Raw genomic sequence first — 27,434 nt, 5'->3', positions numbered from 1 at the left:
TGGTCAGGCCTTGGCTGGACCAAGAAGACTGGTATGTGCACAGAATTCGGATCTGTCCCAACTCCTGCTGGAGCCTTTACCTTCTTCCTCTTATTCTGGTGGACAGGGACAGATGTATCCAGTCATCTTCGAGACTCCATTTGAGCTTCATGTCTGACTCTGAGATGCTTCTTTCAGGAGCAACTGGAAACATATTGACTCCTCTCCTGAATTTGTCACTAAGGACACCGACTTAGATGACGGACAAAACTCCCTCACCCCCGAAGACATCTCCTTTGGAGACATTCTGGAATTGATGAAACGGGGGGTGGGGGTCTACCAAAGCTCTTTCTTCTGATGAATCAGTGTTTCTTGAAGCTTTTGGGTCTAGACCTTCGACTTCCTGGGAGGTCCCACCTCCTGACATTTTAATTGAGCTTGACAACCAGAAGGCTTAGAATGAATGTAATGTGGCAGAGCCTGTCCTGAAAAAGCCAGAGAAGATCCTAGTTGCCCCTAAAGCTGGAAAGTGTTGGGTTAGGAGTCCCTCAATAGATGCTATGGTGGTAGCAGCAGGCAAATAAAATGGAACTGTCTGAAAAAAGTTCCTATGTCTGTCCCCCAAACAGGGAGTCAGAGACATTGGACAAACTGGAGAAATAGACATATGCTTCATTGACGTGTACTCTGAGTGCTGAAGTATCTAGCACACTTGGCATGTTTCCAATGGGACTTGAACAAGGAGCTTTCAAAGTCTCTGTTGGGTGGCTTACCTACAGACATCCCGAAAACAGTGGATGCCCAAGTGTGTACCCTACAGTCCTCCTCGAATGTGTCCATGAGACTGTTATCTAATGCATCAGATGGTACAGCAAAGGCAGCCAACACAGGTATTACCATGCAGTGTCATGTTTGGATGCGGCTTTGTGATTTTGCTGAAACCTTTAAGACGTCCTTCGTAAATGCACCCTATGATGGTTCCACCTTATTTGGACCAAAAGTAAAAGAAATTTTTTACTAGGAGTGAACAGGGCTGTAAGATCTTGTTTGCCTTAAGGGATCCATTTCTACTCCTCAAAGATCGATTTCCAGAAATCAAAGAAGAGAAAGGAAAATGTGGTTCAAGAAATCCCAAGGTTTTCTCCAGGACACTCCTGGGTACAAGCCTCCCAACGTGGAGGTGGAGGAGCCAACTCCACTGGACATCACCCACGAGGCAGAGGCAGTCCAGAAAATTAAGTTTCCATGGACCATTCACAGAAAGACCTTATCAGCATCCCTGAACATTTGTCCCACTGCTGCAATCTGGAAGCAATCGAGGAGACACATTTCCTTGCACCCTCTAGCCTGGCAAACAATAACTTCCATTTCTTGTGTGTTAAGGATCATCATCCAGGGTTATGCAATACCTTGTTTAGATTCCCCAAAAGCAAGACAGAAGATTCCAGATACTCCACCCAATCAGTTGGAATCTGCAGCAACAGAGGATTCAAAGTTGCTAGACAAAAAGAGTCCCCCCAGACCACCTGGGATCCAAAGTCTATTCCAGGTTCTTTTTAGTTCCAAAAAAGACAGGGGACCTCAGACCAATATTTGATCTCAGCAGTCTAAGTCAGTATGTGAAATAGACAAAAATTCCAGTGAGTCACAGTACAGTCCAGTGTACAGATGATTGGATGTGCTCTATCAATCTCCAGGACATTTACTATCATATCAAAATCCATAGGCAATCCAGGAGATTCCTCGGTTTCCAGCTGGAAGCAAATCACTATCAGTTCAGAGCACTGCAGCCCCTATGTGTACACCAAGATAATGGCAGTCATAACAACTTATCTCCAACAGCAAGGGATCCAGGTCTTCCTGTATTTAGATGATTGACGTTTAACTGCTTCCTCCAAGAATCTACTATTTCAACATCAGTCGCTCCTTTTATCCCTGGCAACTCAATTGGAAATATCAATAAACTTCAGCAAAAGCAAGCTATCCCCGCCTTTCATACCAGAGAATTCATATGCTGCCACATAGACACAGTGCATCAGATAGCAAAACTTCCCTTGGCAAGAATCAAATCTTTAAGGTCTGTAGCCCTCCAAGTGCTAAATCATCCTCAACCTCAAGCACAACTCCTTCTGCGACTCTTAGGACTAATGGCATCCTCTATTACTCTAGTTCCTTCAGCCAAATATCACATGAGAGTTTTCGGTGGACACTAGCTGTACTCTTTCGGCTTTGGTGTCGCCACAGGGGAACTCCGGTCTGCTAATGATTGGCAGCAGATTTTTACGGTGCCGAGTTGCCATCCCAACACCCAACCTTCAAAGAAGGCACATCCATTAACGCATGCACCTACCTGCATGTCTTTAATATCACTCGACTGTGGGGAGGACATGCAGACTCCACACAGAAGGTGCTCCAGCGGTGGACTTAGGTGGACACTAGCTGTACAGTGGTCACAAAAACTTCAACCTCTTCAGACAGGATTTGCCTGACACAGGTTTGCATGGATCATATACACTAGTGGATTACATCCTAGACAGTTGTTCAGGGCAGATCCTTCTGTCCCCTACTGCCAAAGCCACAATCACACAGACACTTTCCTTCTATGGTGGAGGGGAGGGCATTTCAAAGGAAAGACATTTCAAGGGATGTAGTCGTCAATAGTGGCCAAACATCAAATCAGTGCCTTGTAGGTGAGGGCAGTCCTCTTAATGTTGCAAGCTTTTCAGGACCTTCTACCTAAGGATATGATCACCATCCACTCGGACAACATGTCCGTGGTTTGGTACATCAGCAAACAAGATGGAACACGTTCATACCCTCTTTGCTGGAAAGCCATGAGAGTTTTTGTAGTGGCTGATATCTTCAAACCGCTTTCTCATAGCAACACACATACCTGGGATGTCCAATATTCTGGAGGACAGATTGAGCAGAATTATTCTATTGCCTCATGAGTGGTCTCTCAACAGAACAGTGGCAACAGAGATTTTCAGCTGCTAGGGCCATCCTTGCTGTAACTTCTTTGCTTCATACCTCAACAAATGTAGACATTACTCCGCATTCTTCCCTCCATGGGGCACAGTCACAGAGAGATGCTGTAGTCCATTTTTGGCCTCCAGGTCTCCTTTACGCTTTTTCCTGACATTCCCCTCATCACCAAATTCATTCAGAAAGCTGTGTACAAGACCAAGGTAGTCCTCATTGCTCCGTTTTGGCTTTGGCAGGTATGGTTCCCCTTTATTTGGCCTCAGCATCTGCACCCACCATTGGTTTTGGACCCCATCCTGGATCTCCTCAGTCACCTGTCTAGGTTACCTCTACCGGATCTCCAGGCCCTAAAATTCACTGCATTGTTTCTCCAATTTTAATGGTTACCAAAGATGCCATGCTTTCTGCTCCGGTAGTCCATATAATTTCTTCCTCTCAAAAGAACTCATCCAAGATTTACAAAAGTAAATGGAAATGTTTTTCTATGTGGGCTTCTTCAAAAGATTGGACCATTTTTCAGTCTCATTACCTGATATTTTGGAGTTTCTTTCTGAACTATTTAGGGCAGGCTCTAGTTACTCTACAATCGAAGTCCAGATTGTCATTTCAAATTTTCACATAGGACATAATACCTGTATTGCTTCTCCGAAAGTGACCAAGGCCTTCCTTAGAGGAAGATTCTTGTTGAGACCCCCAATTCATGATGTGGTCACTCCTTGGGATATAATAAGTTTACTTCAGTCCCTAACCCAGAAACCCATTGAGCCCACAGCCTCATCAGATCTAATGTTTCTTTCATGGAAGACTATCTTCTTGGTTGCCATTACTTCAGCAAAATGTGTGTCGGAATTGCAAGCACTTTCATGCAAACCCCCATTCCGCTGAGGACAAAGCCCTCTTTTCTCCCCATGGTAGCTTCAGAATATAACCTGAACCAACAAATTGATTTGCCAGTATTTTTCCAAACATTGCTAACAAAGGAGAATACACCCTACATACCTTAGATGTCCATAGACAACTTAGGTTCTATACTGAGAGTTTCAGAAAATCAGCTCAGTTGTTTGTATGTTTTACCAATACAAAGCCTGGACAGTGTATGTCTGAAGTACCATTATCAAAATGGCGAGCAGACTACATTTCATTTATTTATAAGTCAAAATGTCTTTCTTACAATCAATGCCTAAGACTTTTTCTCCCAGAGCAATGGCAACTTAAGAGCATTTGCAAAAAGAGTGCCTGTTAGTGACATATGTGCTGCAGTGACTTGGTCTTCAGCTCATACCTTTATATCTCATTATAAGTTAAATATGCAGTCTTAGACTCTCATATCCTTTTTTGAGTCCACCCAGGTCCCTATTTGGGTAGCTTGTATATCTGTCCCATATGTTGAATCAGACAAAAATAGACAACAGATACAAAAGTTATATACGTATCATAATGATAGATCCGTGTTGTCTTATTTTCATCTGATTTAACTCCTCTCCCTTCTTCTACCTGGAAGATTGTCATTTACTTCTTGTAGAGGTCAACCAAACCTTGTCTGGACCCTGTATGACCATTGTTCCACTTGTTTTGTGTAATTGCTTCCTGTCTGTCTTTCTGCATTATTTCCTGCATAATTTTTGATCAATTGAAATTGGTCAGCAAACTTCTGAGGAATGGGAGGAGTCACAGATCTCCGATCCAATACTATGGTATAAAGCACCGAGGTCATATCTGTCTAGATCTGACAACCCATATGTTAAACCAGACAAAAATAAGACAACTGTCTTTATAGTAAGTACATAACTTTCATTTCTCCCTTCTTTTGGAAATGACCAGGGGCAGTTACCACAAGCATTCTCAGACTGGCTCTATTCATACAAGATAAGAGGAGTTTGATACACCCTAGTCCATAATCTCAATCACTTTGAACTGAGAGCTTGGATGATGCAATTTTAATCCATTTTAGGAACTTATTTTATGTGGACGTGCAGCAGACACTAAAAGAGGTAAGAAGGCATTGCTAGTAGAAAATCCTATATTGGTTAGTGGAAGCAGTTTTCTTGCTGATGTCTGACCAATAGCTATTGGGGCAGTAATCTGGGATCTTGCACAGCAGATACTCAAGTATTTGTGAGTTACTTTCCTTTGGCCTCTCATATTCCCCATCATCGGTTCATTTTACAGCCATTTCAGCATGTCTGCCCATGGATCCTCCTGCTTTTTGTCTGTTTGTGGACAACTTAGGTTCTATCTACATCATATTGAGAGTTTCAGAAAATCAGCTCAATTGTTTGTATGTTTTTCGAAGACAAAGCTTGGACAGCGTATGTCTGAAGTACCACTATCAAAATGGCGAGAAGCCTAAATTTCATTTATTTATAAGGTAAAATATCTGTTCTTACAATCAATGCCTAAGACTTGTTCTACCAGAGCATTGGCAACTTAAGAGCATTTGCAAAAAGAGTGCCTGTTAGTGACATATATGCTGCAGTGACTTGGTCTTCAGCTCATACCTTTATATCTCATTATAAGTTAAATGTGCAGTCTTGGACTCTCATATCATTTTTTGAGTCCACCCGTTTGGGTAGCTTGGATATCTGTCCCATATGTTGAATCAGACAAAAATAGACAACAGATACAAAAGTTATGTACGTATCATAATGATAGATCTGTGTTGTCGTATTTTCATCTGATTTAACTCCTCTCCCTCCTTCTACCTAAGATTGTCATTTACTTCTTCTAGGGGTCAACCAGACCTTGTATGACCATTGTTCAACTTGTTTTATGTAATTGCTTCCTTTCTGTCTTTCTGCATTATTTCCTACATAATTTATGACCAGTTGACATTGGTCAGCAAACTTCTTCTGAGGAATGGGTGGAGTCAGAGATCTCAGATCCAATACTATGGTATAAAACACTGAGGTCATGTCTGACTAGATCTGACAAACCCATACGGTAAGCCAGACTAAAATAAGACAACAATCTATCTTTATAGTAAGTACATAACTTTCATTTCTCCCTTCTTTTGGAAATGGCCAGGGGCAGTTACCACATGCTTTCCCAGACTGGCTCTACTCGCCCAAGATAAGAGGAGTTTGATACATCCTTGTCTCAATCACTTTGAACTGAGAGCTTGGATGATTCAATTTTAATACCTTTTAGGAACTTATTTTATGAGGACATGCAGCAGGTACTAAAAGAGGCAAGAAGGCATGCTAGTAGAAAATCCTATATTGGTTAGTGGAAGCAGTTTTCTTGCTGATGCCTGACCAATAGCTATGGGGGAGGGGGGAATCTGGGATCTTGCACAGCAGGTACTCAAATGTTTGAGTTACTTTCCTTTGGCCTCATATTCCCCACCATCGGTTTATCTTGCATCCATTTCAGCATGTCTGCCCATGGCTCCTCCTGTTTCTTCTCTTTTTGTGGTAAAACAGTTTCTCTTCATAAATAGGTTGCTCCTCCTTGGGATCTCAACTTTGTACTGGAGAAACTGACTTTTTGTCACCTTTTGAACCTGTCCCTCAAGCTGATTTAAGGTTCTTGACTTGGACATCTGTAAGAAGAGTGTCCGAGTTGCAAGCTCTCATGGTGGATGAGCCCTATCTGGTTTTCCACAGTGATAAAGTCTATTTAAGAACAAACCCCTCATTCATGTTCATGGTGGTTTCAGATTTTACTTTAAGTCATCCATCTGCCACCCAATTTTCTATCCAGAAACTATCAACCATGAAGAGAGGATTATGCATACTCTGGACATGCATATGCAGCTTAGATACCATCTTGACAAAACTAAGCTCTTTATAAAAGCTGATTAGCTACCTTTTTTTTTATCAAGGGATAGAAAAAGACACTGTGTGTCTAGACAGTTTTTAGGTATTTAACGCTCATCTTTTTGTTATTCCCACCATGTTATGCCATAGCCTTCCACCTCCCAGGTTGGACAGACTTTGATGATCAATCCTAGCCTAAAGGTTACTACAGCAGTGTCTCATGATGAATGTAGTGCAACATTTTTTGTATGATTTTCTTTGCAAGGGTAAAGACATTGAATTTATATACCTAGCTTTGCCCTGACCTGTTTCAGGGCTATAGCCTCCTTTCAGTTGATTTCAGTTGATATGAAAGCTCTTAAGGGCTTGATGCCCAGACAGTTGCTTTTCTCCGTGCTGCATTTGTGCTTTCAGTGGTCTGTGCATGAGGAAGATGCATTTAAGCTTTGAAAGCTGGCTGGCTGTTACGTGCAAGGTGGGATAAAATCATACGTCTCAACTGTCTAGATTTTTGTTTCATATTTTTGGTCTGTTTCTCATAATTTGTGGTTTTCTTGCAAATCATGGATGCTTTAAGTAACTAAATAATGACATACATTTGAGTTTCAGACCTCATATCCTCCAGAAAATGCATAATAACACAAATCCTGTTATTCTGGCAACTTTCTAAATTTAAAATAGCAGTATTTCAAATCTGTCCCTATTTTTTGGGCCTTCATCCCACCATTATTTTAGGCTTTGTCTTTGGCTTCTTAAGCTAAGAGTTTGAGAGGTATGGATATAAATAATACAGCTTGGGCTAGTGCATCAGTGGTCTATTTGAACATCTACTGTTACGGTAGGTTTACTTACATAGCTGTACTTTCTTCCTATATTAGACCCTATATAGTAAGTGATAGGAAATGTTTTTATAGGCATAGTTTATTTACTAAGGTTTGTCCCCATTACCGAGTCTATCATTATGATAAAATCAGTAAATCCAGGAGGATCAATGCTAAATCTAAGGTCCAAAAGGATAGCACTATGCCTAAAGCATGACAGTTCAGAAGTATGTATGACATATTACTTTTAATGAGATCATTTTATTTAATTTGTGGTTACATTTTTCTTATTTGCATTTATATAATACAATTCTCATACAAAAGAAAACCACTCTGTTAAAAATTTTGAATAAGAAAAATCAGTTTTCTAAGTGCTGCCAATGCATGTCTCATGAGTATGGGTTCATTGTACTGACCAGAAAGTTTCATATGTTTGAAATATAAACATGTTCTCATTAAGTCTTCAGAGATGAAAGCCATTTTCTTCTCTTTACTGACTAAAGAGATGTTATGTGATCCTATCTCGCCTACATTCTGTACTGATGGGCTAGGAGCCGATCCCTCGGCTCTGACTCGGCATGCTATGCTATACAGCGAAGCCTCTTATTGGCTGAGCTATTCTCTATCCCAGGATGCACCACCACTAATCCCCCAGATCTCGTTTGCCGCTTACAAGCTAGGACGTGGTCTCAAACTTGGCTGAGCTAAGTGCTGGTTTTTTTCTAAAGTTTTCCTGTCAGGAAATTCTCTTTTCTTACCCAAAAAGCTGTTTTAACAGCTATTGTTGTTGTACGAGTGTTTTTGGATATATTTTGTGTGTTTGTTTAGGGAAAGGTTTCCCGTTTAAGTTAGAGGGGCCTTCCCCTATTCTTTAGCAGTTCTATTTCTTTTTAAGAAGGTCAAGTACCTGTTTGAGTTAGAGGGTTCTTGGCCCTCCTTTTTTGCTGTCGTGCTAATTGTATTGTACTAATTTTGATTCTCGTTTAAAAAAAAAAAAAAAAAAAATTGTGTTTAAAATCTGTATTTTTTTTCTGTCTACACAGTGATATTACCGCTGTTATATTGACTGTTTCAGAGACATTATGTCTAAAGAACATAGGCCCTCAGGGTTTAAGAAGTGCACGAGGTGCAGTTATAAAATGTCTATAACTGATGACCACTCCTTGTGCGTATACTGCTTAGGCGCCAAGCACCTACAGGAGTCCTGTAGCGTGTGTCACACTTTTTCCTCTAGGGTCCTCCAAGAGAGGAAAAATAAATTAATCTTGAAAGGGCTGATTAAACCCTCCTTCGAGGAGGCCTTATCTTCCTCATCCTCTCCAACTAAGAAAAAGAAAGCGTCGGCTCCGACCAGCCCATCGGAACCGACTACTAAGAAATCCAGGCAGGCTTCTCCATCGGCTCCACGGACTTCGGAGCCGAGGGCGGAACGGTCTGCCTCGATGCCCCCAGTCTCGACTCCTCTGGTTTCGGAGCCGATGACTGGGGCTTCGAGAGACGGGTCACCTTCATCGGCTCCACTGATTTTGGAGCCGATGAGGGTTGCCGGCTCAGACTCTTCCCCTTCGGCGCCGAAGCCCACCTCGGCACCGAGGGAAATTGTTTTGGGATCTCCCTCGGCACCGATATTGGTTGAGTCCATTCGGAGCCGGTCCCCCAGTCCTATGGAGCCGATGGAGAAGTCGGTTCGGACCCGATCGGTTTCATCTAGATCTTCCAAGATGTCTGATTCGGACATCGACAGGGTGCTCCTAAGACTCTTTCAGTCTCCTGTGTTCCAAAAATTAGTTTCGGCTCCAGCCCATTCGGCTTCGGAGCCGATGGCCCACCCTGTAGTTATGGTTCCTCCTCCAACAGCCTCGGCACCGTTGGAGCCGGTGCTGGTGGAGCCGATGGAGGTTTTCGGGTCGGCCCCGACCCTTACTCCAACCCCGGCTCTCGAGTCGGAGTTCGGTACGCGGACCTCCTCTGTCGGCCCCGGGGGGGGACGCTTCTGGACTGATGTTTTCGGTCCCGAGCCTTCCTCTCAGTGCGTCGGCTGCGGGGGTACCGTCTACTGTTGTGGCCACGGGGGTTGGACCTTCCCAGGATTCTGGTGGTCCGGCCTTCAGGGCCATGAGGAGTGCGTTAGCCAAATCTTCTTTGGCTACCTCCACGGTCTCACCAGCACCTTCCCTACATACGGAGACTGGGTCTTTGGCAGTCCCCCTGTCCTTAGACAGTGGAGCCCCGGGGCCTGAGGTCACCCCCACTGGGGGTTCCCCCCCTCCTGGAGGTCCCTCTGAAGCTTCTTCAGAGGAACTCCCAAGGAAAAGATCATGCAAGAGGAAGCACGTCGACTCCCCCAATGAGTCTCTCACATCAGACACTGATCTTGATGATGCAGAGGGGTCCCCTAAGTCGTCCTCAGATGATGTCTCCTTCGCAGACATCTTGGAAGCCCTCAAACAACGAGGCGGCTGGCTGTCCAAACCCCCTTCTGCTGACGAGTCGGTGTTCCTTAAGGCCTTCGGGGCTCAGCCCTCCGCCTCCTGGGTGTCTCCGCCCTTCGACGAGCTCCTAGATTTGATCTGTCGAAGGGCGTGGGAACATCCAGATTCTGTGGAACCGGTGCCTGCTCGCCCAAATAAGTTCCTATCAGCACCCCCAGAGGAGTTTTTGACAAAAGGTGTGGCTGTAGATGCCTTGGTGGTGGCATCTGCTACCCAGCAAGATGTAGCAGAGGCTTCGACGTCCGTCCATCCTCCTAATAAGGAGTCTAGGAGCATGGATCGGTACGGAAAGCGCACCCTCAGTTCAGCGGCCTTTACCTTAAGGTCCCTGAACTATTTAACGCACTTCACCTGGTTTCAGAGGGATCTGATCAAGGAGCTTTCAGATACCCTCTTGGGTAACCTACCTGAGCAGCTGGCCCAGACGGTTGGCTCTCAGTTGGCTACGTTGTCATCAATATCTAACTCGTCCATGAGGCTCATTTCATATGCGGCCGAGGGGGCGAGTAGATCGGCGGGTACAGGTATTGCTCTACGGAGGCAAGCCTGGCTCCGCCTGTGTCATTTTGCGGAAGCCTTCAAGTCTTCCTTTGCCGACGCCTTTGATGGGTCCTCTTTGTTTGGACCCAAGGTAAAGGACACATTGACCGCCAAGAGCAAGAAGGTAAGACTTTGACTGCCATAGGGGCACGATTTTCCACTCCCTTTCGGCCTTATCCCAAGGCTAAAAGAGGAGGGAAAATGTGGTTCCGTAGATCCCAGAAGTCTTATCCCTCGCAGCAGGACGATCCCCCTTCTAGAGGCAGAGGAGGGGGAAATTTTTCTGGAAGACACCATCCCAGAGGCGGCAGAGGCCCCCGCAACACTGGAGACCGCGAGTCCTTTCGTGGCTCTTCAGCCTTTCACAATCCCTGATGGATTGCCCGACTGTGCAGCTCCGGAGTCAGTCGGGGGTCATTTTTCGAGGCACCTAAAAGCCTGGGAAGGTATCACTCAGGACCGATGGGTGCTTCGAATTATCGCCGGAGGTTACGCCATTCCTTTTTCTCACTCCCCACCTCCGTCCAAGATAATCCCGGACCTGCTACCCAGTCAACAGGAAATTGCAGCCTTAGAAGTCTCAAAGCTGCTTCAAAAAGGGGTCATCCAACCGTTCCCCACAGACCAGATCGGATTAGGGACTTACTCAAGATTCTTTTTGGTGCCAAAAAAGACCGGGGACTTGAGGCCCATTTTGGATCTCAGCATTCTAAATCGTTCAGTCAAAAAGTCCAAGTTCCGAATGGTCACCCTACAATCCATTCTCCCACTGCTGGAGAAAGGTGTTTGGATGTGCTCCATAGATCTCAAGGACGCTTATTACCACATCATGGTAGATCAGGTGTCCAGGAGACATCTGCGCTTCAGCCTAGGAGACAGTCATTTTCAGTTCCGCGTGCTGCCCTTTGGTCTCACCACAGCCCCCAGGGTGTTCACCAAATGTTTGGCGGTCGTGACTGCTCACCTGAGGAGTCTAGGATTCTAGGTGTTTCCGTATCTAGACGACTGGCTCCTAACTGCCACCTCCAGGCGTCTACTATTGCAGAACCTACAAGCCACAATATCACTGGGCACTTCCCTTGGAATCACCTTCAATTGGCCAAAGTCTGTGTTGCTGCCATCTCAACGCATAAGATTCATCGGAGTAGAGATAGACTCAAACCGAATGCGGGTCTATCTTCCTACAGAAAGGATACAAACCATACAGGCTCAAGTTCGAGCCTTACTTCTCAGGTCCAAAGCCCCAGCCAGAATGGTCCTGCAGCTATTGGGATCTATGTCCGCCACTGTTCTTCTAGTTCCCCTAGCAAGGTTGCATATGAGAATTCTCCAGTGGCTTCTTTCAACACAGTGGTCCTTTCAGGATCTCCCTCTCAGTCACCCCATACGGATCACGGAAACCTGCAAACGGGACCTTCGCTGGTGGCTGGTGCCCTCCAATCTGGATCAGGGACGACCCTTTGTTCCACCTCCTCCTGTGGGCCACTTTGACTACAGACGCCTCCCAGATGGGGTGGGGGGGGGTATTCCCTGGGCAGGTCAGTCCAAGGCAAATGGCATTCGGAAGAGAGCCTCCTTCATATCAACATTTTAGAAATGAGGGCGGTGTTTCTGTACCTACAAGCCCTTCATGATTACCTCCCTCAGGGCGTAATTGCCGTTCACTCCGACAACATGTCAGTAGTCTGGTACCTGAACAAGCAGGGAGGGACCAGATCCTACTCCCTTTGCAGAGAGGCCATGAGAGTTTGGGAATGGGCAGTGACGACCAAATGTTTTCTAGTGGCGACTCATATCCCTGGCAAGTCCAATGTGATAGCTGACAGACTGAGCAGAACTATCCTTTCTCCTCACGAGTGGTCTCTGAACAATACAGTGGCAACTCAGATTTTCAGCAAATGGGGAATTCCTTGTTGCGACCTCTTCGCAACCCCGCTGAACGCGAAGTGCAAAAAGTTCTTCTCCCTCACTCTGGCTCCGGGGGAGAGCCCTATGGATGCACTAGCCCATCCTTGGCCCACAGGCTTGCTATACGCCTTCCCCCCCAGTTTCCCTCCTTCCCAGAGTGATCCAAAAGGCGTCTCACTTGGGGAGCAAAATGATCTTAGTTGCTCCTTACTGGCGTCGTCAGGTATGGTTCCCCTATCTTCGGAAACATGCACTGGACGGTCCATGGTTCCTGGATCAGATCCCAGACCTATTAATTCATCAGTCGGGACTACTCCACCAGTCCCTCCACACCTTGAAGTTAACAGCTTGGCTCCTCCTCTTCCGACTATAGTCAGGAATCATACCTTAGACCCGGAAGTCATACACATCTTATCTTCGGCCCACAAATCTGCCACTAAGAAATTGTATTCTAGCAAATGGAAGAGATTTGCTATTTGGGCTCAACTCCGGGGTCTGGATCCTATCACTATTCCTGTACCGGAAGTCCTAAAATTTCTAACCTCCCTATTCAATCAAGGTTCTTCAGTCTCTACCATCAAGGTCCAATTGGCAGCTATTTCCTATTTTCATGAATCTATACACCCACCTTTAATGAGCAACAGATTGTGTAAGACCTTTATGAAAGGTGCTGCGCTTTTACGACCTCCGATTTTTCATCCTGCTCCTCCATGGGATCTCGATGTGGTGTTACGTGCCTTAACTTCCTCCCCCTTCGAACCGGCAGCAACATGTGATTTGAAATTTCTATCGTGGAAAACTGCCTTTCTGGTCGCGATTACTTCTGCCAGAAGGGTTTCAGAGCTTCAAGCTTTATCTGTAAAACCTCCGTACCTGTTTTTTCACAAGGATAGAGTATCTCTCAGGCCTAATCCATCCTTTGTCCCTAAAGTTTGTTCCAGTTTTTGCCTACAACAGTCATTAGAACTTCCAGTTTTCTTCCCAAAGTACTCAAACAAAGCGGAATACATATTCCACACATTGGATGTCCACAGGCAATTGCGTTTTTATTTAGACAGAACCAAACAAACAAGGAAAACAGATCAATTGTTTGTGTTCTTTTCGGATAATAAATTGGGCAAAGCCGTCACAAAGGTCACTATTGCCAAATGGATCAGGGACTGTAGTCAAGCTTATTCCTCTTCTAATAAAGAGCTTACAACCTCTGTCAAAGCTCACTCTACAAGAGCTATGGCTACTTCAGTAGCATTCCATTCTAAACTTGCCATTAGTGACATTTGTGCTGCGGCTACGTGGTCTTCCCCGCACACTTTCATTTCCCACTACAAATTGGATGTGGCATCTCGGGGGCGAGCTTCATTTGGTTCCACAGTGCTCAGGAGTGTTTTCCAGTGAGCCACCCAGGATTTAGGTGCTAGGGACGCTGTCCCATCAGTAAAGAATGTAGGCGAGATAGGATCACATAACATCTTTTAGTTATGTACTCACCATAACTTTAGATGCTTGGGATCCATCTCACCTACATTCCCAATAACCCACCCTCCTTCCCCCTTCCTTGGAGATCAGAAGAGATTGGACGGTCCGAATTCTATTGTTTCATCTTGAAACATCTGGCAATGTTATATAAACAAGTTATGTGTGTGTGCATGAATGCGGACAAACAAGATCTGGGGGATTAGTGGTGGTGCATCCTGGGATAGAGAATAGCTCAGCCAATAAGAGGCTTCGCTCTATAGCATAGCGTGCCGAGTCGGAGCCGAGGGATCGGCTCCGAGCCCATCAGTACAGAATGTAGGCGAGATGGATCCCAAACATCTAAAGTTATGGTGAGTCCATAACTAAAAGTTTTTAAATACTGGCTTTACAAAGAAAAAATCTAGTTCTTCTGTACATTGTTACTTTTATAAATATTGACTCCAAACCATGATGTCCCACTTTCTCAACAAATGCTGTTATTTTCATGGTAATCTTTCCTTCCTTGCGTTTTCATGGTCTGCTGGTAATCTAATATCTGTTTTGTCCACTTTACTTCCAAAGTTTGAAAATGTGCTCCTTCTCGAGCTCATCAAAACAATGCTGCATATTGATTCATATTTGCCAAAATATTATTTTATTTATCTGCAGAAATAGTGTCTATTTGTAGATGGAGCTGGTCCTAAACTGCCATGGTTACTATACTTCTGGCATATAACTGTTTTTTTGCTGATTCAGTGATTCCTGTCTAGTTCATTTACAGACTATTTTGTTGAGAACTCTCAGTCTACTTTGAGACTGCAGACTTGAAGGTGGGTTGTATTAAATAAGTTGGTGAAGATGATGAAGCCCCTTGCATGGGTAGGGTGTGGAACTTGCCCAACTAAGTAACAGGATTATTTCCTTTTTTACCCCCTTTTTAAAGTGTAGTTTTAACAGAATTTTCTGTCAGTGAACTGGAAGTCATTGAAAGGTATCTTAACCCACGTAGCAAGCCACATATTATACAAATGGGGTCCTAATGAATCTACTGGGTGACTGTTCTTCCATGTGCTCTGAGTGGGCCTGCTTTGTATACTTGAGTTTGTGAATTGTTTAATGGATTATGGCAAACCTACTGAAGTGATACAATTCTGAATTATTTGTACCAGCCCAGTGCCAATAAAGAATTCCTCCTTCTAGCTTGCAGAAAGGAATGGTTGGTAACTCTCAATCATTTTGTACCACAAAAGAACATCTAAATTAATGAGTGTCTGTACTCTTGCAGTATAATATATTTTTGTACTGTGATATGTAATTTGAATGTAATGATGTTATGTAGTCCAATCTCGCCTACATTCTTACTCACAGGTTCGGAGCCGAACATTGGCTCCGACTCGGCCAACTTATTTTTCTAGCACAAATTCTCTAATTGGCTTGGTATCCCATGTTGCACTGCTCCATAGCCCCAGATCTCGTTTGCCGCTCGTGTAGCTAGGACGTGGTCTCGCTTGGCTGTGGCTAAGTAGCTTTAAAACTTCTTTTTTCTCACTGAATATTGTGTTTTTTTTCTCACAAAAGCTATTTTAATAGCTATTTGCTCTTGCTGTTTAGCATGTGTTGTGGTGTGAGTGATTTTTGTTGGTATCCCTCTGTTCCGACGGGCTAGGCCCGTTTAATTTAGAGGACCTAGTCCTCCCTCCGTTGTTTAGTTTTTGTCTAAAATTTCCTGTATAAAAAGCGTTTTTTCCTCGTTCCTGTGTGTGTGTGTGGGTTAGTCGTTTCAAGAATCGTTTAAGTTAGAGATTCTTGTCAGTAGTTGTTAGTGGAAGTTTCCCGCCTTAACCGTTTTTGGACTAGGGTCCTGTTGCTTGTTTCTTTTTATGTGCAGTGGTCATTGATATGTCAAAGGATCAAAAGGAACATAAACCCTCTGGGTTTAAGAAATGTTCTAAATGCAGCTACAAGATGTCCATAGCAGATGGACATTCTGTTTGTGTATACTGCCTAGGGGCTATACATTTACAAGAGTCCTGTAGCTTTTGTCATGCCTTCAGTCCGAGGGTGCTACAGGAAAGAAAAAATAAACTTATACTGAAGGGACTTCTAAAGCCTTCCTTTGAGGAGTCCTTGGACTCTTCCTCTGGTTCCCAAACTAAAGCCAAGACTTCTAAGGCTAAGAAGAGATCTCTGGCTCCATCTGTTTCATCGGAGCCACCGGAGAAGACTACCAAATTGGATTCTACCTCCTCGGCTCCTTTGTCCTCGGGGCCGCAGGAGGTAGCTGTGGTTCTTGAGTCAGCCTCGGCTCCAATTCTGTTAGAGCCCATTCGGAGCCAGTCTCCTAGTGTTAGACATGGATCTCCAGATAGGAGATCACAGTCACCTTCTATCTCCTACAAATCCTCCAGACTCTCTGATTTGGATGTGGATAGGGTGGTCCAGAGGCTCCTGCAGTCGCTTGTGTTGGCAAAATTATTTTCGGCTCCGACCCAGTCGGCTCCGGAGCCAGTCCAGATGAGTGTATCGATGGTTCCTCCTCCGAGCACATCCTTGTCTTCGAAGCCGGAGTGTTCTGCTCTGGGTGATGTTCTGCCGGCGCAGATACCTCTTAAGGGCTTATCGGTGCCGACGTCGGCTCCAACCATGTCGGCTCCGTCCTCTGGTTTCGGAACTCGGGTTTCCTCTGTCGGGCCCGAGGGGGATACTTCGGGACTTATGTCTGTTCCGAGCCTCCCTCTCGGCACTTAGGCTCGGGGAACTCTGGTTCCGGTCGTGGCCTTGGAGGTTGGTCGGTCCTCAGATTTGGGGGGACCCACCTTCGAGGCCATGAGGAGCGCACTGGCCAGATCTTCAGTGACATCACCCGGATCGGTCATTCCATCCCCTTCCACACCAGCGAGAGCCTCTGATGTCCCCCTATCGGTTGACGGCGGAGCCCCAAGGTCTGGGGATATCCCTATGAGCGGTCCCCAACTTTCTGAGGGCCCCTCGGAGTCTGTGCCTGAGGAGCCCCCAAGAAAGAAGTTGTGCAAGAGGACGCACATAAACTCCCAGGACGAGTCTCTCACTTCTGATACCGGCCTCGAGGAGTCAGAGTGGTCCCCCAAGTCATCCTCCGATGATGTCTCTTTCTCCAACATCCTGGAGATTTTGAGGCAGAGAGGCGGCTGGTTGTCCAAAACCCCCTCTGAGGAGGAGTCGGTATTCCTCAAGGCCTTTGGGGCTCAACCCTCTGCCTCCTGGGTGTCTCCACCCTTCGATGAGCTCCTAGATTTGATCTGTCGAAGGGTGTGGGAGACTCCTGACTCAGTGGAACCTGTACCTAGACGCCCTAATAAATTTCTTTCATCTCCCACTGGGAAAGAGTTCCTGTCCAAAGGGGTTTCTGTGGATGCCATGGTGGTGGTGACGGCCACTCAGCAGGAAGTAGCCGAGTCTTCTTCCTCCGTCCATCCTCCTAACAAGGAGTCCAGGAGTATGGATCGGTACAGGAAGTGTACCCTCTCTTCAGCGACCTTCACCCTTCGGTCTCTGAATTATCTTTGTCATTTTACTCGGCTCCAGAGAGATCTCCTAAAAGAGTTAGGAGATACTCTAACAGATAACGTACCTGAGGCGTTAACGCAGACGGTTAATGCCCAGTTGTCTACTCTTGGCTTGATTGTCAACTCATCCATGAGGCTCATATCTTATGCAGCCGAAGGGGCGAGTAGGGCAGCTAGCTCAAGTGTAGCCCTGAGGAGGCAAGCCTGGATGCGCCTGTGTCATTTCGCAGAGGCCTTCAAGTCTTCCTTCACTGACTCCCCCTTTGATGGGTCCTCACTCTTTGGGACCAAAGTGAAAGACACCCTCACCAGATGCGAGCAAGAGGGAAAGACCCTGTCTGCCATAGGGTTCCATTTTTCCCTTCCATCTAGGCCTTACCCCAAGGCTCAGAGGGGAGGATAAATGTGGTTCAAAACGTCACAGAAGTCTTTCCCTGGCGCTCAAGGTGAGTCCCCCTCCGGAGGCAGAGGGAGGGGGAGGCTATTCTTGGAAATGCCGCCCTAGGGGCAAAGGAGGCCCTCGTAATTCGGGAGACCGTGATTCCTTTTGTGGGCCTTCCTATCATCGTCCCTGATGTATTGCCCAACTGTACTATTCTGGAGCCAGTCGGGGGCCGCATTTCATTGTACCCGGAAGCCTGGGCAAGTATCGCTCAGGATTGATGGGTGCTTCGAATAGTTACCAGAGGTTATTCCATCCCCTTGTTATCAGACCCCCCTCCAGCTAAGAGAACCCCAGATGTTCCACCCAGTCAAAGGGATCACGCAACACTAGAAATTTCAAAGTTGCTGGAAAAAGGAGTCATCCAACCTGTCCCCTCAGACCAGATGGGATTAGGGACTTACTCAACTCTTTTTGGTGCTGAAAAAAACAGGGGACCCGAGACTCATCTTGGATCTCAGCCGACTGAATTGCTACATTCTAAAGTCCAAGTTCTGAATGGTCACCCTTCAGTCTATTTTTCCATTACTAGGAAAAGAAGTATGGATGTGCTCCATCGACCTCAAGGATGCTTGCTACCATATCAAAATGGACAGGGCATCCAGGAGTCACTTACGCTTCCAGCTGGGAGCCAGTCATTTCCAGTTTCATGCCCTGCCCTTTGGTCTCACCACAGCCCCCAGGGTGTTCGCCAAGTGTTTGACAGTGGTGACAGATCACCTGAGATGTCAAGGATTCCAAGTGTTTCCATACCTGGACGACTGGCTCCTCACCGCTCCTACCAGGCATCTTCTCATTCAGGCCAGGGAAATGACCATTGCCCTTTGTCATCAACTAGGAATTATCTTGAACTGGGGAAAGTCTGCCTTGCTGCCCTCACAGCGTGTCACATTTATAGGCGCAGAGCCAGACATCGTTCATATGCTGGCGTTCCTGCCCCAGGAAAGGATAGGAGTGTTGCAGGGTCAGGTTCGCGCGTTGTTACCCCTCAAGAAGGTTCAGGCCAGATGGGTTCTACAGCTCCTGGGATCCATGGCAGCCACCATTATGTTAGTGCCTCTGGCCAGATTATACATGAGGCTTCTGCAGTGGCTCATCTCTACCCAATGGTCCTTTCAGAAACTTCCCCTGTCCCATTTGATCCTACTCACCAATCGGTGCAAACAGGACCTCTGTTGGTAGCAACGCTCCGCCAACTTGAACAAAGGGAATCCATTTATTCCTATGCCACCTGTTGCCACGGTGACCACGGACGCCTCCCAGATGGGGTGGGGGGGCATTATCTTGGCAGGACGATCCAAGGCACGTGGCAAGATCACGAGGCACATCAGTGTTCTAGAGATGAGAGCGGTGTTACTGGCGTTGCAAGCACTGCAGAGCTCTCTCCCCCTACGAACGATTGCGATTCAATCGGACAACATGTCCGTGGTGTGGTACCTGAACAAGCAAGGGGGAACCAGATCTTACCCCCTATGCAGAGAGGCCATGCGAGTGTGGCAGTGGGCATTGTCTTCCCTACGGTTCCTAGTGGCAACGCACATTCTGGGGAAGGCCAATGTGATAGCATACAGGCTAAGCAGATCTATTCTGATGCCTTACGAGTGGTCCCTGAACCGTCAAGTTGCGGAACAGATTTTCAACAGGTGGGGTCAGCCTTACTGCGATCTTTTTGCCAATCCCCACAATGCCAAGTGCAGCAACTACTTCACTCTGATCCCCCCACAGGGGGAGTCACCCAGGCACACTATTGTTCACGATTGGCCTCCCGGTCTGCTCTATACTTTCCCTCCGTTTCCTCTGCTACCAAGAGTGATTCAGAAAGCCATTTCCTCGGGAAGCAAGATGATTCTAATTGCCCCACACTGGCCTCACCAAGTCTGGTTCTCCTTTCTTCATCAGTATGCAGTGGACAGTCCTTGGATTCTGGACCCAGCACCAGACCTACTGACACACATGTCGGGACAGTCCCATCCCTCCCTGCGGACCCTCAGGTTGACAGCCTGGCTACTCCACTTCCATCTTTAGTCAGACTTTATCGTTTTTCACCTGAGGTAGTACACATTTTATCTTCTTCTCATAAATCTTCTACCAGGAAGATTTATTACAGCAAGTGGAAAAGATTTTCAGTTTGGGCTCAAGCCCAGGGACTGGATCCTTTCACAGCCCCCATCCCTGCTGTCTTGGATTTTTTATCCATACTTTTTCAGCAGGGTTCTGCTCCTCGACCATTAAGGTCCAGCTGGCCGCTATTTCTAATTTTCATACCTCTTATGAACCTTCTCTCATGGCTCATAAACTATGTAAGGCCTTTTTGAGGGGCACCTTGTTACTACGGCCTCCTGTGTCTGAACCCATCATGCTATGGGATTTAAATTTTGTCTTACAAGCCCTGACTTCATCACCTTTCGAGCCAGCTGCCACCTGTGAATTAAAATTTCTCTCTTGGAAGACTGCATTCTTAATAGCTATCACATCAGCCAGACAGGTGTTGGAGATTCAAGCGTTGTCCATCAAATCTCCGTATTTAATCTTTCATAAGGACAGGGTTTCCTTGAGACCTAATCCGTCCTTTCTTCCGAAAGTAACCTCTACCGTTAATCTCAATCAGTCTATTGAGCTGCCAGTTTTCTTCCCTCAATTTTCCAACAAGGCCGAGTTTAGATTTCATCAGTTGGACGTACACAGGCAGCTTCGATTTTACTTACACAGGACAAAACATCTTCGAAAGTCTGACTAACTGTTTGTGTCCTTTTCAGAAAATAGAATAGGTTCCCCTATTTCTAAGATTACAATTTCCAGATGGATTTCGGATTGCATCTCCTATGTCTATTCGTCAGCAGGCAGAAATTTACCATTCTCCGTCAAGGCTTACTCCACCAGGGCTGTTTCCGCTTCAGTAGCTTATCATTCCAGGCTATCTTTGGATTAAATTTGTGCTGCGGCCACGTGGGCTTCTCCCCACACCTTTATTACTCATTACAAATTAGACGTGGCTTCTAGGGGCCGGGCTTCCTTTGGTTCCACTGTTCTCAGGAGCATCTTCCATTGAGCCTCCCAGGATAGTGGTGCTGGGGACGCTGTCCTGTGAGTAAGAATGTAGGCGAGATTGGACCACATAACATCTAGAAGTTATGTACTCACCATAACGTTCGATGTATGTGGTCCATCTTGCCTCACATTCTTACATTCCCTCCCACCTGTCCCCCCTCCTGGAGGATTTGGAGGCAACATTGGTCTTCAGTACCCTTCGGTATTGGTTGTTTTTTCTTTGCTACCCTGGATAGTGTTCTACCTTACTGAACTGTGGTTGTGCATGAGGTGTGACTGTGGATTGCTGCAAACTAGATCTGGGGCTATGGAGCAGTGTAACATGGGATACCAGGTTAGCCCAGCCAATTAGAGACTTCGTACTAGAAAAATAAGTTGGCCGAGTCGGAGCTGATGTTCGGCTCCGAACCCGTGAGTAAGAATGTGAGGCGAGATGGACCACATACATCGAACATTATGGTGAGTACATAACTTCTAGTTTCACTGAAGTCATACAATAATAGTTACATATCTGACCACTTTATGTTGACATTTTACAGTAAACACATACGCATACACTTGTTTACTGCAATACAGCAAGAGTCAACACTTAAATTAATATAACATAAGACAACTGATGAATTTTTTTTTTGCTCGACAGGCTTTAAGCGAAACATATCCTGTTACCTTTTATGATGACAACAGTAAGCATAAGCTTCTCCTAAAACCATGGACTGAATCCTATCAGCACTTAAAGCAGTCAAGTAACTGCTTAGAAAGAACAATAAGACAAGAAACTGAGAGATATGCAACCAGAAGTGTACTAGAAGATGATACCTCTAGTAATACTAAATATGTGGTTGAAAATACACATAAAGAGTATGTAAGAGAATTCAACAAAAATAAAACTCAAAAAAGAAAATCTCCTGGAAAACAGAAAATGAGCATTCACGTTTTGTTTGCTGATGGGTCAAGACAGCCATTGCAACTTGAAGAGTTTAGAAACAAATCAGTAAATAAATCAGCTGATAGCACATTTGAAAATGCAATACCTGTAAACAAAATCTTTTTGAGGGCCCTGTCTTCTTATAGAATAAAAAGTACAGGGTTTCCTGATAATCGGCCTGCTACCACTGGAATTAACCTGAGTGTAGGTGCAGACTATGACACATTCTCTAATGGCATGAGATCAAAACGTGCTATGTCCAAAGCACGTCATCATACTGGCTGCCATATTACCTTGCCGTCTTCTTCAACACATCAAGTTCAGAAAAACATTTCAGAACAAGACTCACAAAGAAATTATATACCTATAGCAAAGCCCATTAAGCTCCAAGAAAGTGAAAAAAGCCTGTACTCAAACAAAAATTATACTACACTATGTAATACAACAGAAAATCAAGTTTTAGTATGTCAGAAACAGGATGATTCTGTTATTCTTAATCCAGAAAATATTTCACTGTTAGAAGTTCAAGAAAGAAGGACACCAGATACCTCTGCACACTTAAGTGATAAGTCACCCTCTAATACTAATATACATACCCATCTCTCAGAGTCTGATGAAGTAGCAGATAAATACAGTTTACACCTTACTTCACTTTCAGTGAAAGATGGGCCAAGTTCATCATTTGCAGAAACAAGCAGCCAGCCTAGTTCTCCACTCAGTGAACTGCAAAGCAAAGTACTGGAGTCAGAAACATCCTATAGAAATGACTGGCCAAATGAAGTCAGTTGCCTCCAAAATCCAGCCCCAGCATTCACACCTTCTCATGAAAATGTGCGACCAGTTATTAACATACCAACAGCTTCTTTTGATCCACTTAGCTTTGCAGATATAGAAGAGTAGTATCTCCAGTATTTTATGATGGAGAACAAGAGAGTATTGTGTTAAAAGGGAAGAGGCATTTGTTGATGTCAAGAAAAATTCAATAAATGTGTACAGTTCCACAACTGCATTATTAAAGTCCACCAGCAAACTGGATTGCATGAAAATTCTAGCATTTCTGTTGGTAAAATTATCTTAATTGTGGTTCATAAAAGCAAATCAAGCAGATGTTCTTATTGTAACCTCTCAGAAATTGTAAACCCTCAGAAGATGTTACAGGACTTGTGCAGTTCAGTACTTCCCATATTTTGTGCCATGTATTACTTGGTCGTATTTTTACAGATATGACTTCAACATAATGCCTTATTTTTAGAATATGTTGCCAAGAGAGATTGACAAGGAAAATAGTTGAAAGAAGCAGTATAATTAGAAAGCCAACAGAAACCAGTTCAGAAAAAAAAGTTGCAAATGAATCATTCTAAGTACATGTCTATGACATAATTCTGAATCAAGATTGTACTTTTCCTAATTAAGTAATTGATCAATTTTGCATGGCTATGAAACAGAAAAAAATAAATTACTTTTGCAACTGCATCATAAAACAATTGAACCATATTTTCTTATGTAAAGTGTGGTAAAGAAAAGTGCCACACATATATTTGCTTGACTTGAGCAGCAGATATCGCATTATATTGTAAGTGTGATCTATATTATGTTGTAGCTTTAAAAATCAGATACTGACATTAGAACCTTTTCCATTTAAGTAATTATTTTATGTTCCATTTCTGAATCATCTGCCATCTTCTGCAGCAACCTGCAGAATTTCTACACAGTATTAAAATATTCTGGTATCAAATGGAAGTGCATCCTTATAACTTCTTTCAAATGTGGATTATGACAGCAAATCACTTCATTTAAAACACAGACTATCAGGCTTATTCAGTTGAAGAGGAAATCTCTGACATTTATTTTCTGCATTGGTCAAGCCTCCAGAGTTGCCTTGGTAGGGGACATCATCCTCTGAACCCCAAAAGTAATATAACCAACTTTGAGGTCATACAGCCTCAGGGCAATTTAAAAAAAGCTGTCAGAGATCTATCATAATGGGTTTGACTGTCAACGTTTCACTTAAAAGTGATTCATGGACATAAAAGAAAACTATTATTTGCTTTTGATTCCAATGTTTTTTAAAGTTATTTATAAATTTGGCTTTGTTATAGGTTCATGGTTAAGTACTAGGCTAGGTGCCCTTCCAGGCCATTTTAAGCCCAGCCAATTTCCCTTCAAAGTTAAGACTCAAACACTGTACATTGTATCTGTGAGGTAAACCCTTTTAACCATTATGCCAGCCACCAACCCCTAGGTAAGAACTAGGCTAGCTCCTCTTGTGGAACCTTTTTTTTTTTTTTTTTTTAAACCAACCCCTAACACCTAGGTAAGTACTAGGCTAGCTGCCTTTCTGGTCTTTTTTTAAATCTAGCCAATTTCCCTTTCAGAGGTGAGAATCAAACCCTGTACCTTATGACTGTGAGGTAAACTCCTTAACCATTATACCACCCCCTAAGTTTTACTGGGTAGAGTCCACTTTCAGTGGAGAGATGGTGAAAAGCACCTGTTTTCAATTTGATACACATAGCAAAACTGCATTGTATATAAAACTGATCAACTGTGAAATAACAGTATTTAAGGGCTGAACTTAATTACTAACCTGAAGGTTAATTAATGAACAGATTACATACATAAGAAGCTTATAAAGCATGCATAAGGAAAACAGAAAGGCGTGGAAGTTTTTTTTTTTTTTTTGTAATAGTTGAATGTTGATTTGGTTATATTAGTGTGTGAATTATTTGGTGCTTGCATGCATTTTTACTGCCACATTGTTAATGTACCTGTTATCTGCATGCTAATCATGTAATCCTAATATACATAATGCTGGAGCTTTTCTTCATAGTTCATTTCTGCAAGCGGGCTGTGACCAGTAGGGCTAATCCAGCCAACAGAACATAAATATCATAGATGTAAATGCGTAAGTATCATCTAAGGAGATAGAAAAAATACTAACATGTATAAGAGTGGTGGTTAATTTAGATAATGTCACAAATTACTCAAGATCAAGAATATAGATCATTATGAAGTTAGAATCCATTTAAAAGATGTTTTACAGAGGTGAATATTGATTGGAAGTATACCTCAAAGAGTGAAATTGCTCAAAGTCCTTTTTATCATATTTATAAGAATTTTTGGAGGTCCTCTAATTAAGAACTATGGGATGTCCTAAGCATTCTAAAATGGGAGGTATTAGTCTATATTACTTCATGATTCTATAAATAGAGATGTTCATGTTAGGCTTAACTACAGGTAAATTAATCACTTTTCTAAACATAACCAATTGTTAGCTTCATGGCACTGCAGAAAGGCGTACACCCTGAGAATCTCTAGTATAAAAATGCCATCTTTACAAAGTTCACTTTAATTGTGGTTCAGAAGTAGTACCCAGTTGAAAGTAAATGGTCACAGATCTGCTAAATGATTCCAAGTCCCATATGTTAAATAACCTTTAATCCTGTACAGCTTGTATAGATTTTCTTTTCAGTCACATTGATATGACGTGAAAAAGAAATCAGGACCTCATCAAGTTGAAAACACAGTTTGTTAATATTTGGAGTCTACACTATTGCATTGTGTGATACCGATCCTGGGCAGGTTTAAAATAATTGGCAGTAAAAAAAAAATCAAAAATAGTGCAAAGTCGACCTGTAAGTATTTAGAATATATCTGTTTTGTGCAAAGCAATCTTCAGGAATAGAAAAAACATATCCGTGATTGTCCTGACATTTATTAATTGAATAACTAGAACAAATGTAAGTGCCATCATCTGCATTTTGCAGAATGTCTTGATTGCCATATTCATAAAAAAGTGCATTAGCAAAGGAGTGAGCACTAAACTAAGATAATTTCTAATGAGAGTAACTGGTAATAAAAATCTTTGTTTTCCACTTCATTTGCTTTGGCCAGTCCTGTGAGATGATCTCTAAACCAGTCTATAGAATTTGCACAAACATCTGATACCTTAGTATGAGGAGTGACTGACTTTACCAAAAACAACTCTTTTAAATCAAGAAAATAACTACTGCATGTGGTTCCTTTATCCATTTTGTTCAGAAATGTATCAAGTAAAAGTTGTGTAAAACATGTGACCTAAATCTATACTAACTTTATGATGTGACACTATTATTTGAGACAAATTCTGGTATCTGCTTATTCCCAACTTTTCTAAAAACCTAAGAGAAACAAGTGAGTGATAAATCTGGTATGAAATGACTAAGCAAGTAGTCCTATCACTGTGGATAAGGAACTGCTATACTTTCCATAAATAAGGATTGCTTCCATCTGCCAAAAAAGTTATCACCGCAATGTTAACCAATATGGTCTACATCTAGTAATGAAATGAAGTGAAAATCAGTCAGCTGAGGGGAACCCTTCTTAATTAAAAAAAGTTTTCCTTTTTTTATGGTGTGTTTTTTATCTCCATTTCCCTGCCAGGCGTCAGTCACCCCATTCATTCCCCTGTGTAGTGAGACCTAATCATGAGATGCCATACTCCAGGCAGCCATCATTTTTTTTTCTTATTTGGCTCAAACCCTGCCACTGGTGGCTGGTCTGCATGATCACAAATGTTAGGGTCTGCAGTGCCTTCCCCTGTGGGGAATTGGCATTCTCAAATATTCCCCATGAATATCCATTATTATCCTGTCTCAGTCCTTTTAAATAGGTCAGTCCAGGAATTCCATGCTCCATCTCTCCGGAAAAACTCATATATTATCCCTCTGCACATAGGGAATTCAACAGACATTAATAAATTTAGATCTATAGCAATTGTCTCCCCCCAACAAAACACTTGAAAAAAAGTATTCAGAAACAATTGCTAGACTATCTCCTACAGGAAGATCTCCTACACAGTATGGCTTCCATCCTTCCTACAGGAAGATCTCCTATCTCCTACACTGTATGGCTTCCATCCTTCCCATAGTACTACCATTGCCCTTCTAACCTATATAGATACTGTCAGTAAAGCAAGAGATAATGACAAAACTAGTGTCTTCCTTATTTCTAGACTTTTCTAAAGCCTTTGACACAGTTTGTCACAGCAAACGTCTACTTCAAATGTCCTCACTAGCTCTCTCTCCGCCCACCTTTCTGTCGTTCTAAAGCTACTTGTGCAATAGGTATCAATCACTAAAATGTTATTCCAGACTCTCTCCTTACCTCCCAGTCACCACCAGTGTACGAAAAGACTCTATCCTTGGTCCTCTCCTCTTTAACATTTTTACCAACACCCTCTATACTGCCATATAACAGACCACCTTGATACGGTGTGCAGATGATTCCACTTTTATTTGCACATCTGACGACATAGTACACCTACAAAAAATTACTCAGGAAGCTCTAACAGCCACAGAAACATGGCTTCGTAACTCACAACTCATACTCAAACCAAAAAGACCAAACTACATTTTCCCCCATATCCCTCTCTCATGAAAAAAAAACAAAATTTAAAGCTGCCTCTTTTGATGATACAACCATTGAAGTAATTTCTCATAGCAAGCTATTAGGGGTAATAGTAGATGATAATCTTACATTTGACCTGCATATACAA

The 27,434-nt window shown here is 43.7% G+C and overlaps 1 protein-coding gene across 1 annotated transcript in view; it reads left to right on the top strand.

Annotated features, from left to right (window-relative positions):
* LOC122813330 overlaps window positions 1–23,570 on the top strand; it is a 1,602,747-nt gene extending 1,579,177 nt beyond the window's left edge. Inside the window, exon 9 of the mRNA XM_044085591.1 lies at window positions 21,614–23,570. Within this exon, the coding sequence (XP_043941526.1) occupies window positions 21,614–22,798 (1,185 nt within the window). The 3' untranslated portion in view covers window positions 22,799–23,570. The remainder of the gene's footprint in view (window positions 1–21,613) is intronic.
* The last annotated feature ends 3,864 nt before the right edge of the window (window positions 23,571–27,434 follow it).

The sequence above is a fragment of the Protopterus annectens genome, chromosome 10.part0, assembly GCF_019279795.1.
Source record: "Protopterus annectens isolate FY-2018-M chromosome 10.part0, PAN1.0, whole genome shotgun sequence".
NCBI classification, from domain to species: Eukaryota; Metazoa; Chordata; order Ceratodontiformes; family Protopteridae; genus Protopterus; species Protopterus annectens.
The sequence above is the reverse complement of the archived record's forward strand: the minus strand, read 5'-3'. Positions and strand labels throughout refer to the sequence as shown.